At 38.8% G+C, this 16552-nt stretch overlaps 1 protein-coding gene across 3 annotated transcripts in view; it reads left to right on the top strand.

Annotated features, from left to right (window-relative positions):
• The window catches only part of RTN4 (reticulon 4), an 82354-nt gene that overhangs the window by 57133 nt on the left and 8669 nt on the right, over nt 1–16552 (top strand). For all 3 annotated transcript variants that reach the window (XM_012804020.2, XM_012804021.2, XM_012804024.2), the window contains 2 exons: nt 8595–8802; nt 13569–13707. In XM_012804020.2, coding sequence (XP_012659474.1) covers nt 8595–8802; nt 13569–13707 — 347 coding nt within the window. The remainder of the gene's footprint in view (nt 1–8594; nt 8803–13568; nt 13708–16552) is intronic.

Raw genomic sequence — 16552 nt, 5'->3', positions numbered from 1 at the left:
CCACCTTAGGTGTATGTGGCTGGCACCTTAGCCACTTGAGCCACAGGCACCAAGCCAAATTATTTTCTTAATTAGTTTTCATATTGTTAATTGCGGTATATAGTAATATGTTTCTTTTTTGTTTATTGACCTTGCATCCTGCAGTCTTGATGACTTGTTTATTTGTTCTTTTAGCTTTCTTGTGGATTCCTTAGGATTTTCTATATACATCAGATTTTTGAATAGCATTGCTTCATTGACTGTTGTTTCAGTATAATGTTGATGAGAAAAACGAATCAGTTGCCAGCTGGGGTCACTGTCTGTGGAGACTGCATGTTCTCCCCATACCTAGGAGAGTCTTCCCTGGGTATTCTAGTTTCCTTTCTCATCCCAAAGATGTTAGCTTCATTGGTGTGTCTCATTTGTTCCAGTATGAGTGTGGGTATATGTGTAAGGGTATCCTGTGATACAGTAGCAGCCTGTCCAGAGTTGGTTCCTGCCTTGTGCTCTGAGTTGCCAGGATAGGCTTAGGCCCCAGTGACCCTGAATGGTAAATAAGAAGTTTGGAAAACGAATGAATACAAATTATTATAAAATAAAAATTCATACAGTGTATGATAATATACAAATGCATGCCAATAATGATGTACTATAAAAGTGCTCAAAGAGCTGCCATATTTGTTACTACTTACTTTGAACTTCTTGGTGGTAGTAAATGTTTACTCCTTGATTTAACCTACCACCACCATGACTGTCCTCACTCAGTGTGTGACAAAAAATTGGGTAATTATCTTGTTTTTATTACTCTTTCTTAAATGTATGTATAGCATTTACTTCAGTGTTTAAAAGTAGAAGCGTTTAGGGTCTTTATTTAGAAGTTTGATGTTTTTGTGACCAGAAATATGCCATAAGAAGTTTTGACTCTTATTTATATCAATTATCCTATGGCAAAATTGGTTTCATTATATGTTGTTCTGTTTAAAGTTTCAGTATCCTGGGACCTGTCTACAATGTTAAGTGAGGACTTACTGTATAAGACATGTTATTTGCAAATAATAATAGTTTAATTTCTTCCTTTCCAATGTGAATGCTCTTTGTTTCTTTTTTCTGTTCTCTTTGTACTACATGGTACCTCCAGGACAGTGTTGGATCAGAAGTGGCAAGAGTGAATGTACTTGTCTTATTGCTGGTCTTAATGGGGGAGATTTCAATTTGTGGGTCTTTGGAGATGGCCTTTATCAGGTTGAGGATGTTCCCCTTCTAAATGGTGTTAGATTTTGTTGGACTTTTTTTATGTCAGGATGATCATGTGGCTTTTGTTCTTATTCTACTAATACGGTGTATTATGTTGATTGGTTTTTGTATGTTGAACCAATCTCATTTTCCTGGGACAAATCCCACATAGCCATGGTGTCCATATATAATCCTTTTTATATGTTGTTGGATTCAGTTTGCTAGTATTTTTTGAAGAATTACTACATCTGTATTCTTAGGGGATATTGCGATGTGTTTGCTAAATTTTGATAATTTGGATCGAATAAACATCCAGGTAGCTAATGGATATAAATTTTTTGATGCCTATTAGAAGCAACTATATTTGGATGCAAGGGGTTTTAATAAAGTTATATGATTCCTTCTCTCATTAGCTGTCAGTGATCTTGGATAAACTTAAACTTTCAAGAATTTTTTTTTTTTATTGGCTCAGCGCCTATAGCTCAACTGGCTAAGGCGTCAGCCACGTACACCTAAGGTGGCAGGTTCGAATCCAGCCTGGGCCCACCAAACAACAATGATGGCTGCAACCAAAAAATAGCCGGGCCTTGTGGCGGGCGCCTGTGGTCCCAGCTACTTGGGAGGCAGAGGCAGGAGACTCGCTTGAGCCCAGGAGTTGGAGGTTGCTGTGAGCTGTGATGCCACGGCACTTTACCCAGGGGGACAGCTTGAGGCTCTGTCTCAAAAAAAAAAAAAGAATTTTTTTTATTAAAACCAATTTAAGGAATCTTCAAGAGACTAGAAATACTATTGGTCAAGGTCAAGTAAGATAACAACCCTGTTTGCTAGAAACTATATTTTTTCATTCTTGCAGCTTCACTAACAATCTTTTTAATTCCTTTACAAAAAAAGTTTGAGATCTTTCTATGGTTTTGCAGTGATGTTGGTAACGGTATAGTCTGCCTTTCAGACTTTTCTGTTTCAAGATACGTTCATTCTGTCTTATTTGTTGTTTGTTTTGAGACAGAGTCTCACTGTGTTGCCACTGGTAGGGTGCCTTGGTGTTGCCACTGGTAGGGTGCCTTGGTGTTGCCACTGGTAGGGTGCCTTGGTGTTACAGCTCACAGCAACCTCAAACTCTTAGGCTCAAGTGATCCTCTTGCCTCAGCCTCCTGAGTAGCTGGGATTACAGGCTCCCACCACAACAGCTGGCTAGTTTTTCTATTTTTAGTAGAAACAGACTTTCTCACTCTTGCTTAGTCTTGAACCCCTGAGCTCAAGAAATCCACTTGCCTCGGCCTCCCAAAGTGCTATAATTACAAGCGTGAGCCACCGTGCCCAAGCATTTTGTCTTATTTGTAACTATCAGTGCCCAGTTGCTTTGTCTTCCTTGGCTGTTCTTTCCTTTTCCCCCCATTCTTCAGTGCTCTTAGGGTCCCATGGCTCCACCAGAGCATTCTTAGGGCTTATTTCAATATGTCTGTTGAGGCATCTGCCTTGAATTACTCTCTTGTAGCTTTTTAGATATTGGCATGCAATATGTGTAGGCTTCCATATATAATTTTCAGAGCTCTTCCATTTATTAAAAGACTTTAGGGCTTTGCCTGTGGGTCAGTGAGTAGGGCGCCGGTCCCATATACCAGGGGTGGAGAGTTCAAACCCAGCCCTGGCCAAACTGCAACAAAAAAATAGCCCGACATTGTGGCTGGCACCTGTGGTCCTAGCTCCTCTGGAGGCTGAGGCAAGAGAATCGCCTAAGGCCAAGATCTGGAGCTTGCTGTGAGCTGTGACATCACTGCACTCTACCAAGGGCGACAAAGTGAGACTCTGTCTCTTAAAAAAAAAAAAAACAAAAAACTTTTACTCCTAGGAACCATCTTGGATGAGGAAAGGAAGTAGTGCGTTAGGGTATTTACTGTGCTTTCATGTAGTTTATTTTAGGCTGTGAACATTGAGTACCACTGAACCTTCTGCATGGCTATTCACTCCAGTATCAACTTTGAGAAAATTGACTTGAAGAATTATGAGCTCTGTTCTATAGTGCTGCATCCAAATATTTATCAATCTAGTAGACAGTGCACTCTTTTTCCAATAGGAAAGTCTACTGGGGCAAATGCACCCATGTTATAAGCTTCTTTAATGGTATTGAATAGAAATAGAACAGGTGAATTTTTTTCTGATTATGATTCAAATAATATTGCAGTAAAGCTCTTTTCCTTTTGGAGTCTAATTGCAGATGAAGTATTCACATTGGAATTTGTCCCTTATTAATTAACCTATCTTGTTAATTTCACTCAAACTTCTTGGTCTTTAGATTCTTCATTGCCTGTGTAGCAATTATCTGCCCATTTTATGTATGCAAATGTGCAACTTTTTAATCAACAGGTTTATTTTTTACGCTTGTCAAATCAGCCTCTTGCTTTAGTGGAAACTAAGGATCATCTATTGTTACCATTTTGATCCTTTAGTTTACTAGATAAAAGCGTAACTAATCTTGTTTGTGATTCAGAGTTTGGGATTTTTTGTTTTTCAGGTAAATACCAAGGTGCCTACAATTAGGTTACATCATTTGCACTTGTAAGGTAAAGCCTGCGTTGCAGTTGTTTCCTCCATACCTAGGAATTGTGCCACATCTACCTGTAGATTGTCCCCACTGGGTAGGAACCCGTGGAACCCCTCCCATCTACCAAATGTATGACATCTGAGCCTTCAAAATGGCATCATACAATAGAGAATAATGAGTTTTTTCAGGGGGAAAACTGTCCAGTGATGTTAAGAGCCAGGCCTCACTTGTCTAAAAGCCTGCCTCTCATTTGGTTTTAATAGTTGAAAGAGATAGTGTCGAATGGGCTTAAAGAAAATGTGTGGCATAATTTAAGTGCCCAATAAATGTTGACTCAGGAAATGGTGTGGAGATGGGAGAATATAAATCAGCAACCAGGAAAACCTTTCTAAAACATCTGTCAAGGCCAGGCGTGGTGGCTCATGCCTGTAATCCTAGCACTCTGGGAGGCCAATGCCAGTGGATTGCTTGAGCTTAGGAGTTCGAGACCATCCTGTGCAAGAGCAAGACCCTGGCTCTGAAAATAGCCAGGCGTTTTGGTGGACGCCTGTAGTCCCAGCTGCACAAGAGGCTGAGGCAAGAGACTCCCTTGAGCCTGTTGCTCTGAGCTGTGACTCCATGGCACTCTACCAAGGGTAACAAAGTGAAACTCTGTCTTTTAAAAAAAAGATCTGGCAAGCTTAAAAGGTGTGAGCTTTTCAAACTTAAAGCTTCTTTCGTACAGTTGCCATAATGATAGAGTTTAGAATTGCTTGAAAAATGGTAGGGATTTGAATTTATTGACTTTCTAAGTTTGAAGGTTCAATTCAAAGAATTATATGGATAAAAATGTTTAAGCTTTGGGCGGCGCCTGTGACTCAAAGGAGTAGGGCTCTGGCCCCATATGCAGGAGGTGGTGGGTTAAAGCCCAGTCCTGGCCAAAAACTGCAAAAAAAAAAAAAAAAGTTTAATCTTCCTGTTCCCCAGAAAATCTAGATCTAAAAAGGAAGGAAATATTTTACATATATTTGGCATAGAATTAATACCAGTAGTGAAACCTCATCAATTTGGATCCAGTGAGAGGGAATTAGGATGAAGGACTGATGTGTATCTTCATACAAAGTACAGATGATGTTAGCTTCTGAATGGAGAAGAGAAATTGGATGACAAATGGCTTTTATTGGTGATAAAACTAAATTCTAAAAAGGATTGAGGCTCATCCAAAGTTAAACAATTGCAGGATACTAGGATGTGGGTCTCTTGAGTACCAGTCCTGATATTTCCTTATACTATATTCATTTTATAGAAATCATAAACTGACTATAAATAATTCTTACCTTGTCATTAAACCTGTTTGGACAGTAATTCATAGGCAATTTGATCAGGCATTAAGTTGTATAGTGTATGTATATCTTTCAAGTCTAAAGTCATTGATTTCATAATCAGGTTTTACTGAGTAGTTTTTAATGATGGTAACAAATAATGAACAGATTACATTTATTTTAAATTCTCACCAATAGAAATTTTGATCAAAGTTAATTTTTTTCTTTTTTCTTCTTTTTTTTTTTTTTTTGAGACGGAGTCTCACTATGTTGCCCTAGGTAGAGTGCTATGGCGTCCCAGCTCCCAGCGTAAGAGCTTATGCAATTCTCTTGCCTCAGCCTCCTAACTAACTGGGACTACAGGCACCCGCCACAACACTTGGCTATTTTTCAGTTGTAGTTGTCATTGTTGTTTGGCAGGCCTGGGTTGGGTTCAAACCTGCCAGCTCTGGTGTATGTGAAATGGAAGGAGAAAGGACAAAGGCTTGTTCAGGGTCAGTTGCTCACCGTTCAGGTTCCCTAGTTCAGGGTCAGTCGCTCACCGTTCTCCACTGCAAACATCAGGATGGGCTGGGTGGTGCCCGTGGCTCAGTGAGTAGGGCTCCAGCCCCATATACCGAGGGCTTGGGGGTTTGAACCTGGCCCTGGCCAAACTGTAACAAAAAATAGCCGGGCTTTGCGGGCAGGCGCTTGTAGTCCCAGCTACTTGGAGGCTGAGGCAAGATAAGCACCTAAGCCCAAGAGCTAGAGGTTGCTGTGAGCTGTGACATCACGGGACTCTACCAAGGGCAACAAAGTAAGAATCTGTTTCTTAAAAAAAAAAAAAAAGTTTATTATATTCTATACTTAGTGCTTTATATTTTTATATTACCTTACAAAGAAAAGTCTTATCCAGTATCACAATGACAACATTTCAATGAGATCATTCCTATTTCATTATTAAACTGACAAATCATAGTTGTATATACTTATGTGTACAGTGTGATATTTTGATCCATGTATACAATGTGACACGATTAAATCAAGCTAATATATCCACACCTCAGTTACCTATCATTTTTTATGATGAGACATAGGAAGTTCACTGTCAGTTTTTTCACAATGTGTAATGCATTATTATTGACTGTTGTATCCAGCCTGAGGCACACTAAATCACAAACCTGTTCCTCCTGTCTGTCTCAGAATTGGTAACCTTTAATCATTCTTATTTCTATGTCCATTTTATAGATGAAGAAATTGAAGTGTAGAGGGTTTTAGTGACTTGACTGGAGGTTGCATAGCTAGTTAAGTCAGGGAGCCATTGTCTGTAGCTTTGATCCAGCTCCAGAGCCTGACTTTGTTATCTGTCTTAAACCATTACTGGGGGGAGCTTCACAGGAGAGAATTATCTTTTTTGGTGGGGGTGCAGTTTGGCTGAGGCTGGGTGCCATACTGCCACCCTCGGTATATGGGGCCAGCACCCTACCCACTATGCCACAGGAGCCGCCCGGAAAAAATTATCTTAACCATAGGCTTCCCCTACCCTCTCACCAGTCCCTGTTAATAAAAAATGACATTACTTATTGGAACCATTGCCAGCAGAAAGAAACTTATAATTAAGCCTAAACCTTTAGGTTTTCTACATCCTACTCATTCTGCAAGACCCAGCTGCTCAGTTTCCATTTATAGTGTTTCACAGACTCCTTAAAAATTTCTAACCATTTTGTCCTTTCCTGAGTTCACATGACAGTGCAAAATTTATTTTATATCTTTATTGACTTTTTTCTTTTTTTTTTTTTTTTGAGACAGAGCCTCAAGCTATCCCCTTGGATAGAGTGCTGTGACATCACAGCTCACAGCAACCTCCAACTCCTGGGCTCAAGCAAGTCTCCTGTCTCAGCCTCCCAAGTAGCTGGGACCACAGGCGCCTGCCACAATACCCGGCTCTTTTTTGGTTGTAGCTGTCATTGTTGTTTGGCAGGCCCGGGCTGGATTCGAACCCACCACCTTAGGTGTATGTGGCTGACACCTTAGCTACTTGAGCCACAGGTGCCGAGCCATTATTGACTTTTTTTTTTAAATGTCATATCATCTTTTCTAGAATTGCAATGTTTTAGAATTGGACGGGTTTTCATTTCCCCATTTTCAGGTTTTATAACTCTTTTAACAAGGTTGAGTTTCTGTACCAGTATCCCTTCAATGTTTGCTCATTGTCAGAACACTGTCAGCATGGGTCTTATCTCCTTGTTCACTGTGACATTCAGAATGTTTCAAGTTCTGGTCAGTTCTCAGTTGTGGTAGTGTGAATAGTACAGCAGTAGAAACCACTTGATAGAACTCAATTGACTGAGGTGTTGTAGGCAGTCATCTAACAAACACATGGGGGAGACTTGAGTAGGTAGTTGACATTAGAGTCGGAAAACAAAGCTGTCTATCACAGATAGACTCCAGAACAGTAACGTCCAAACAAAAATCAGAGTTAGGAGAACGGAGTGTTTGTTGAGTACCTGCCATGTGCCAGACATGGTGATGGACATTTAAAATATTTTAATCAGTACTCATGATATTTACTAACAGAAATTAAGGGCCTTGTAATAGTATAGTATCTGGTAGTTCAGTTCATGTATAGTTTTCCCCCATGTAATTATCCCTAACAATAAAGGAAAGTCATATAAATATAGGGGCCCTGGAGATCAAAACCAAAGCAGTCCCTAAAAATGTGATTTTTCTTTGCTTTCACCTCCTTTATCTTAAAAATTAAGAGGTATTTAAAATTCCTCTTACAAAGAATATATCCATCTTACTAGAAAAGTTTTTTTCCCCCCATTCACAGTGCGGAGAGGGATGAATTACATTTAGCCAGGGAATTCAGGAGTCCTTTGGCACCCATCACAGTTCTCCTGGGGTTGAGCATAACCTGAGCTTGAGATCACAGGCTCCTGGTTATTTGATCCCTGCAATGGCCCTGTGACCATAGGCAGAGAGAACTTGCTAAGTTAGGCTCTGTCTGACTCCTTACTATTAATAAATATTATGTAATGCTGTAATGTTTAGTTTTTCTTTTTTCTTTGACCTCTAAGTTTTTATGGCATTATATTTATCTACTCTTAGAAGGAAGTAGCTTTTCAGGTAATTGATGGTTATTTACTTTGTCTTTGTATCTCTTTTTAGTGCGTAGGTATTAATATTTTTATATTATTTGAATATATATTATGTATTATGTGAAGATGAAAACCCTCAGCATGATTTTAAGTAACCTCTATTTTGGGGTTAGAATTCTGCCAGGCTGGAGACATTTAATCATTGTATGTAGGCGGAATAATTTGGTTATGCGGGAAATAGATTTTATTGAAAAATATTTATGATATAAAATATAAATGTACAATTTAAAGTGGGTTTTAAATGTAGCTTATAAAGTAATGTTTCTTTAATATTTTAGATTTGGCTTTTATTTTATCTAGTGGCCTTTTAATTTTATAGGTGGAGCAAATCCAAATGTGGCAGATCTGAACAGATGAAATGATGTTCTAATTTGAAATGTCCTCTCTTTCAACTTTCAGTTGTTGACCTCCTCTACTGGAGAGATATTAAGAAGACTGGAGTGGTGTTTGGTGCCAGCTTGTTCCTCCTGCTCTCGTTGACAGTATTCAGTATTGTGAGTGTAACGGCCTACATTGCTTTGGCCCTGCTCTCTGTGACTATCAGCTTTAGGATATATAAGGGTGTGATCCAAGCTATCCAGAAATCAGACGAAGGACACCCGTTCAGGTGAGATATCTGGAAACAAAGCATACAGTGGCAACAACATAAACAGGATTAGTGTTGAGACTTCATGTTAATATCTATAGAGTTAATAGGCATGCAGTTTTTTTAACTGCTTAATGATAATTGAATGTATTTGCTTAAAGGCTATACCAAAAGCACCTGCTTTTGAGATTTCCTGGAAGTTGTTTCAGAGACTCTTGATGGAACGTACCATTTATGGATCATTACCCTAACTCTGTTACTTGTTAGGATTATTTCTTTATTAGAAGTAGGTATTGGTTATCTAATTTACTTTAATGGAAGTTGTATCTTTTTAATATCTTAAGATTGGTGAGGGTTGTATTTTCTTTATTGCTTACTCTTTACGCTATGTGATAGATGTGCTATCTGATGTTTTGTACCTTTCTTTCCAGTAGTATGTGTATGTTTTTCTGTTACGCTTTTCCTTTTGTGGCTATATCTTTTCTTTCTTTGTCTGTGCATTACTTCTTAAGTTAAGTTTTTGGAGAACTGTATGTTAATCTCTCCTTGTCTCTGAACTATCATCTTCTACCCTTATTTTCCAAGTATACTCTAGCATTACATACATAGTTGCTGTTAAGATACACCTCACACAGGTACATGTTTTTTCCCCACTCTCTTTTATTGAGATACAATGCACCTACTGTAAAACGAATTGGTTTTGCGAATGCTCACAGAGTTGTATAAACATCACCATTTTCACCACACCAAAAGGAAAGTTTGTGATTATTAGCAGTTACTCCCCACCCAGCCCCTGAGAACTACTAACTCGTCATGTTTTGGGATGAACTTTCCCCTCAAACATGTTAATTTCTATCAGTAGCACCACTATCATCCTGGTATTCAGCTTCTATTTTGGTGCTATCTTTGTTTTTATCTCATATAAAGGAAATCACTAAATTTTATTGTTTTCCACTTTTCCCTCAGCTCAGACCAGGAGTCTGTTGACTATAGTGATGGCCAAGTCCAGTCTGCTGTCTGCTTTTGTAAATAAAGTTCTGTTGAAACACAGCCTTGCTCATTCATTTAGCTGGTTTCATACGACATGTATAATAGCACAGTTCACTAGTTGTGATGGAGACTATAGGACTCAAAGCCTAAAATACAGCCTTGCTCATTCATTTAGCTGGTTTCATACGACATGTATAATAGCACAGTTCACTAGTTGTGATGGAGACTATAGGACTCAAAGCCTAAAATACTTAGCTATCTGGCCATTCGCAGAAAGTTTGATGATCCCTAGTTGTGAACTCTGCTTGTTACCAGATGGCTTTAGCTCTTACAAATATTATCAGATGAAATTTTCTAAAGTACCACTTTTAACCACATTTTAAAACATAGAAGTTCTCTGTACGTTATACCATGGAGGCCAAATGTCTTTGTCTTGTCTCTCTCTGTCTTTTTTTTAAAAGATAATCTCACTCTTTTACCTGGGCTAAAGGTGTCATGGCCTCAGCCTAGCTCACAGGAACCTCAAACTTCTGCTTTCAAGCCATCCCACCTTAGCCTCCCAAGTAGCTGGAGCTACAGACACCTGCCACCATGCCCATTTAATTTTTCTATTTTTAGTACAGACAGAGTCTTGGGCGCTTGCTCAGGCTGGTCCCAAACTCCCAACCTATAGCAATCCTATGGCCTCAACCTTCCATAGTGCTAGGATTACAGGCTGGAGTCACCACACCTAGCCTGTGGTTTGTGCTCATTTTAATGCTGCCTTTTTTAGCTCCCAGAATGCCCTTTTGTTTTGGAGACAGTCTCACTTTGTCACCCTTGGTAAAGTGCTATGGCTTCACAGCTCACAGCAACCTCAAACTCTTGCGCTTAAGTGATTCTCTTGCCTCAGCCTCCCGAGTAGCTGGAACTACAGATGCCTACCACAATACCTAGCTATTTTTAGAGATGGTGTCTTGTTCTTCCTCAGACTGGTCTCAAATCCATGAGCTCAGGCAGTCCACCCGCTTCAGCTTCCACTGTGCTAGGATTACAGGCATGAGCCACCAAGCCCGGCCACTCTCCCAGGATGCTTTAATCATACTTTTTATTTGATTCTATGCTTAATTCAAGACCCAGCTCTGAAGAAGGCTTCCCTAACAGTGGCCGGAAATGATCTGAAAATTCTTTTCCTACTAAACTGTGGCTTTGAAATACTCTCTAATTGTTTTATATACGGACTTCATTTTTTTCTTCAAATAGATTGCAAGCATTTAAAAACTGTTTTTGTTAAGCCAAGTATCTGTTTCGGCATGTGGGTATGTACTTAATCTAGTTGATATTAGGGAGTAAACTTAAACTGATTTATAGATTTTTTTTTTTATTGTTTGGGATTCATCAAGGGTATAGAGAATTAGGTTACACTGATTGTATTTGTTAGATAAAGTCCCTCTTTCCTTGTGTCCTGCCCCCAACAGGTGTGCCGTACACCATGACCCCATCCCCCTCCCTCCTTCCATCTCTCTGCTACCTCATTCCCCTGCCTGATTTATAAATTTTAAGAGAAGAGACCTCCTAAATTATTTTGGTTTTTGTAAAGACAGGTGATTTGTTTTTCTCTAGCTTTCTCTCAGTTTTCATTATAACTCTATGAGATAGTTGGTATTGCACCCTTTTGCAGAGAGGAGAAGCTTGGAATTTAGTAACCTGAAATTGCATCTTCAAAATGGCAGGGACACATGCCGGAAGTCAGAAAGAAACATGATTTTTAATTAGTTATATTAAAATATAGAAAAATGTTGCCAAGCCAAAACTTCAAAATTTTTTACACCTTGGATTTTATATGTCATTTGGTTTTAAAGAAGAGCTTGTTGGACAGGTTTTCCTAGTTCCCCTAGTTACACTAGTGAAGATAAGATCATAGTTTGTGTCTACTAATAATACCTGTGATCACTGTAAGAGAATGATAACCAGTGCTGGCATTGTGTTAGTATCTTATAAATGCCAGTTGAATTAATGTGATTATCCCAGGATGTCACTGATGGGAAATACTGTCTTTGTGCCTGATGGTCAGCCATCTTGTCTTTAGCAAGAACCAGCAGTAATGGTACAAAGAAGCAGAATACCAATCGTGTTATATCCGCCACTCTTTTGTTTCTCAGAGCTACATAAAAAAGTATTGCTACTTTAAAAGTTTGATGTGAATCTTTGAGTTTTTTTTAACTTGTGCTATTTTTTTATTATTAATGGCTGTCTTAAGTGGTATATTAAACCATGTACTCATAAAGATATATTCCTCATCCTTAACAGTTTCCAGTAGGAAAAATAGCAAATATATGCATGTCTATATTTCAGAGTTGGAACTGATAAATGCTGTAAGAATAATACAGACAAAAGCATAGTTAAAAGTATACAGGAAACTCCATTAGGGTCTTATGGAAGAGAGTATCAGAAGAGTCCCTGTGTAAAGGTAAGATTGGAGATGGGGCTAACTGGCTAGAAAATGGCAGAGATGAGAGGAGAGCATTGTGGATTTGGGGAAACAGCGTGAGGAACAGAGGCATTAAAGTTTAAAAAATGTTTGGTGACTGGCTTATTTCTGGCTGCATCATAGGGTATAGTGGGAAATAAGGTTGGAAAGATTTAGGACAGGTCTCTAGTTGAAAAATTGGAATCATAGAATCACATTGTTTGAACCTGAAGCAGGTTAGAAAGGTTTGTTTTTCTGATTTGCAGAGTTAGAACCCTGACCCAAAGAAGTTCCTTTCCCAAAGTTCTAAAGCTACATAGTAGCAGATCTCCTAACTCCTGCCTAAACTCAGCCTAGACTTCATTATCTAAGATAGTTCAAACAAGGCTACTCTGGCCTTGGCGGACACAGAATGGGTTAGGATGTAAACAGATCAGACTGGTTTGGAGACTGATAGAATCTTCCAGTTTGTAAATAATGAGCACTTAAAATAGAGCGACAGCACTGTGAATAAAAACAAAGAGACCTGTTGGGGGGCATATCGCAGAGGTGAACTATGGACAAGCAGTTGTCTAAGGATTGTTATTCCAGACTCGGGGAGGTGTTGGGACCACCTCCGGCAGGTGGGAGAGGACACTTAGCACTTCTGAGTTGATTCTACTCTGCCAAGATAAAATGGTTTCTCTGTAAGGATAACTAAGGAAATAGTTTCTTGCATTTCTGTAGACTTGACTCCTCCCCCGCCATTACAGTTGTCATCCTTAAATTTAACAATTCCAGCCATCTCAGTAGGATTAAGACATAGATGGGCAGTAACTATTATGTTTTGCTGGGGTTGTCACTGTACTTGGGACAGTCACTTTTATTTGCATTCTGGTGCTTGATATATCGGGTAATCTGAGAGTGTAGGATTTAGAAATGAATAGCATCTTTGCTCAGACGAGTTGATGACAAACAATGTCAACTTCAGAGAAAAACCGAATTCATAATTCTAACCGCCACGTATTGTGTCTTTATGCTGAATTGTGTTTGGAATATTTCTGATAATCTCTGTTTTATAAATGAAGAATCTGAGGTTTAGAGGGAAAACTAAATAACTTTGCATCTAGCCACGTAAGTGGCAGAGCTTAAGATTCAAGCTCAGATCAGTCTGGTTTCAAAGTATATGCTTTTTCTATCTAGTCAGCTGACAGTGTGTATCAATGAAATACCCTTTACTTGGTGAATTTTTACATTTTGCTTTATGGAAACAATGGGCTTTTACAGCAGAATAATTAATCTTTTATAGATACCTAATTGCTGATTGACATTCTGATCAGTGACGGCTATGATGTATTTTGTTTTCTAGGGCATATTTGGAATCTGATGTTGCTATATCTGAGGAGTTGGTTCAGAAATACAGTAATTCTGCTCTTGGTCACGTGAACTGCACGATAAAAGAACTCAGGCGCCTCTTCCTAGTTGATGATTTAGTTGATTCTCTGAAAGTAAGTTTATTTTGGGTGTCTTTTTGTATATACCAGGATTTATTAACAAGAGTTAAAATGTAAAGTTCCGTTTTCATATATTCAAGTAAATGGTGATTAAATGACATTGCCATAAACTTACATTTTAAAATTCAAAATCCAGTCAAATAAGGATGGAGGAAAGTGCTATTCCTTTTTAGAGGAAAATAAATTGTAAATTCATACTTTTGAGAATTATAAAGATTTAAATTGAGAGGACGTTAAAGAGGATTTTGACTGAAGAATAAAGATTGCCTATGCATTTAATACTAGATGTAATTTATGCTCTAATTTTTAGAGTCTGACATTGAGTTTCTTAGTTTGTATGTTGTTCATACACATGGAAGCTATTTCATATCTTTTTTCCAGAGTTTATTCTTAGTATTCTGACACTTCATCTAGTTATTAGTTGGTAATTGCTGGAAGTTTTGTTTAGTTTTTAGATTTTGCTACATAAGCAGCTGTTAGATTTGCACCTTGCCAATAAACTCAGAAGTTTAAACTGACATGAGACAAGTGCTAAACTATAGTCCTGTAGTTTAAGCCCCAGACAGCGGTGCCTTTCCTTTACATTGAACTTGCCATTTATGTTTTCTGTGTGTGCTGTTGCCTGTGACACTCTGCTTAAGATAGACTTGTTTTCCAATATAAGCCTAGATAGAAATGTCTATGGTGTGGTAATTACCATTGTTTTTCTTTTTTAAGAGTGATGTTCTAGTTTACAATTTATCATGCAAGCCAAGGATGTCATATCAGATCATTGGGGCTATAGACTGAGAAAAACAATTGTGAACTGGTTTAAGTGCTTAAAATGCCTTTTTTAAAACAAGCATTTTAGCCTTTATAAGCCAGTAGATGATACATTATTTTAAGCTGTGTGCTTTCCTATTTAAGACTTGGAACCTGGCTCGGCGCCTATAGCTCAACTGGCTAAGGCGCCAGCCACGTACACCTAAGGTGGCGGGTTCGAATCCCCAGCCCGGACCCGCCAAACAACAATGATGGCTACAACGGAAAAATAGCCGGGCGTTGTGGCGGGCGCCTGTGGTCCCAGCTACTTGGGAGGCGGAGGCAGGAGACTCGCTTGAGCCCAGGAGTTGGAGGTTGCTGTGAGCTGTAATGCCACAGCACTCTACCCAGGGGGACAGCTTGAGGCTCTGTCTCAAAAAAAAAAGACTTGGAACCTAAGCTACTTACTAATGACATCAAGGGTAAATAATTTAGTTTTCTTTTTGCAGTTTTTGGCCAAGGCTGGGTTTGAACCTGCCACCTCTGGCATGTGGGGCCAGCGCCCTACTCCTTTGCACCACAGGCGCTGCCCAATTTACTTTTCTTTTTTTATCACTTACTTTTTTGTATACAGTGGTTACATTTAGTGACTTATTCTTTATTAATGCTTTGAAATAATCTGAGATTAGGCTGTAAATAAAAATGTTAAGTGTTACATTGTTTGGCATATTTGTTCATAAATTGTAATTTGTTATGTTATTTGTTTATTTTTATTTTCATTATTTTTTGAGACTCAGTTTTACTCTGTCACTCTGAGTAGAGTGCTGTGGTGTCATACCTCACAGCAACCTCAAACTCTTGAGGTTGAGCAATCCTCTTGCCTCAGCCTTCTGAGTAGCTGACTACAGGTGTGCACCACCATTCCCAGCTAGTTTTTCTATTTTTAGTAGAGACAAAGTCTCACTCTTGCTTTGGCCAGTCTCAAACTCCTGAGTTCAGGCACTCCACCTGTCTGAGCCTCTCAGAGTGCTACGGTTACAGGCATGAACCACCAAACCCAGGCTTGATTAATAAGTTTTAAAAATAACAAAAATATTGTGGAATAAATGAAACAGAGCCTTGTACACGTAGTCTAGAAAAAAACTAGTTGCTATTCATTGAAGTGATATCTGGTATATATAGCTTGACTACTGAGGTAGAACATATTGTGAAAGTCATTGAGAAGGAGATACTGGTACAGTTTAAGATGGAAAGTTCATGGGTAGGAATTAGTCGAGAAGAAACAGTACCAATAAATAGTGATAAAGAGCTTCAAATAGCAAAGGGCCCTCTGAATTTAGCAGTCACAAATTGGTAAAGGAGAGAGATGACTTCATATAAAAGCATCGTGAGCTTGATAAAGGATAGTCATTGGTTTTATAGACTTAATAAAAACGACAACAGATGTAGAGCAAAAGTTATCTCTGTTTCCATAAGCTATTAGTAAAGGCAGCTGTATGTCTGTAATTTAACATTTTTCTTGAGAGAAAAGTCACTCCTGAAGAAAACTCTTTAAAAACAAAATTGTGATATGGGAATGTTCGTTATGTTCCAGTTTTTGTAAGTTTAACTGTAAAATTTCAACTTGAATCAAAAGAAAACCTTTGATTAAACTTAATGTCATCTATACACAGTCCTATGTGTAGAAAATTATGTAAGTGTAAAAGCATTTGTCAAAATCAGGAGGAGCGAGAAATCTGCTTTGCATAAGTATTTGGAAATAGAACATGAGGAAATTTTTATGAATAAATTATGTGAGAAATAATTACTTTGGGCCAGGTGCAGTGGCTCAGACCTGTAATCCTCGCACTCTGGGAGGCTGAGGCAGGTGGATCACCTGAGCTCAGGAGTTTGAGACCAGCCTGATTAAGAGTGAGACCTTGTTTCTACTAAAATTAGAAAAACTAGCTGGGTGTTGTGGGAGGCATCTGTAGTCCCAACTATGAGGGAGGCTGAGGCAAGGGGATCACTTGAACCCAAGAGTTTCAGGGTACTGTGAGCTAGGACACCATGACACTCTACCCAGGGCACAGAATGAGACTCTGTCTCAAAAAAAAAA

This window comes from Otolemur garnettii, unplaced genomic scaffold, assembly GCF_000181295.1.
Source record: "Otolemur garnettii isolate 467f Iridium unplaced genomic scaffold, OtoGar3 scaffold00024, whole genome shotgun sequence".
Lineage (NCBI taxonomy): Eukaryota > Metazoa > Chordata > Mammalia > Primates > Galagidae > Otolemur > Otolemur garnettii.
The sequence above is the reverse complement of the archived record's forward strand: the minus strand, read 5'-3'. Positions and strand labels throughout refer to the sequence as shown.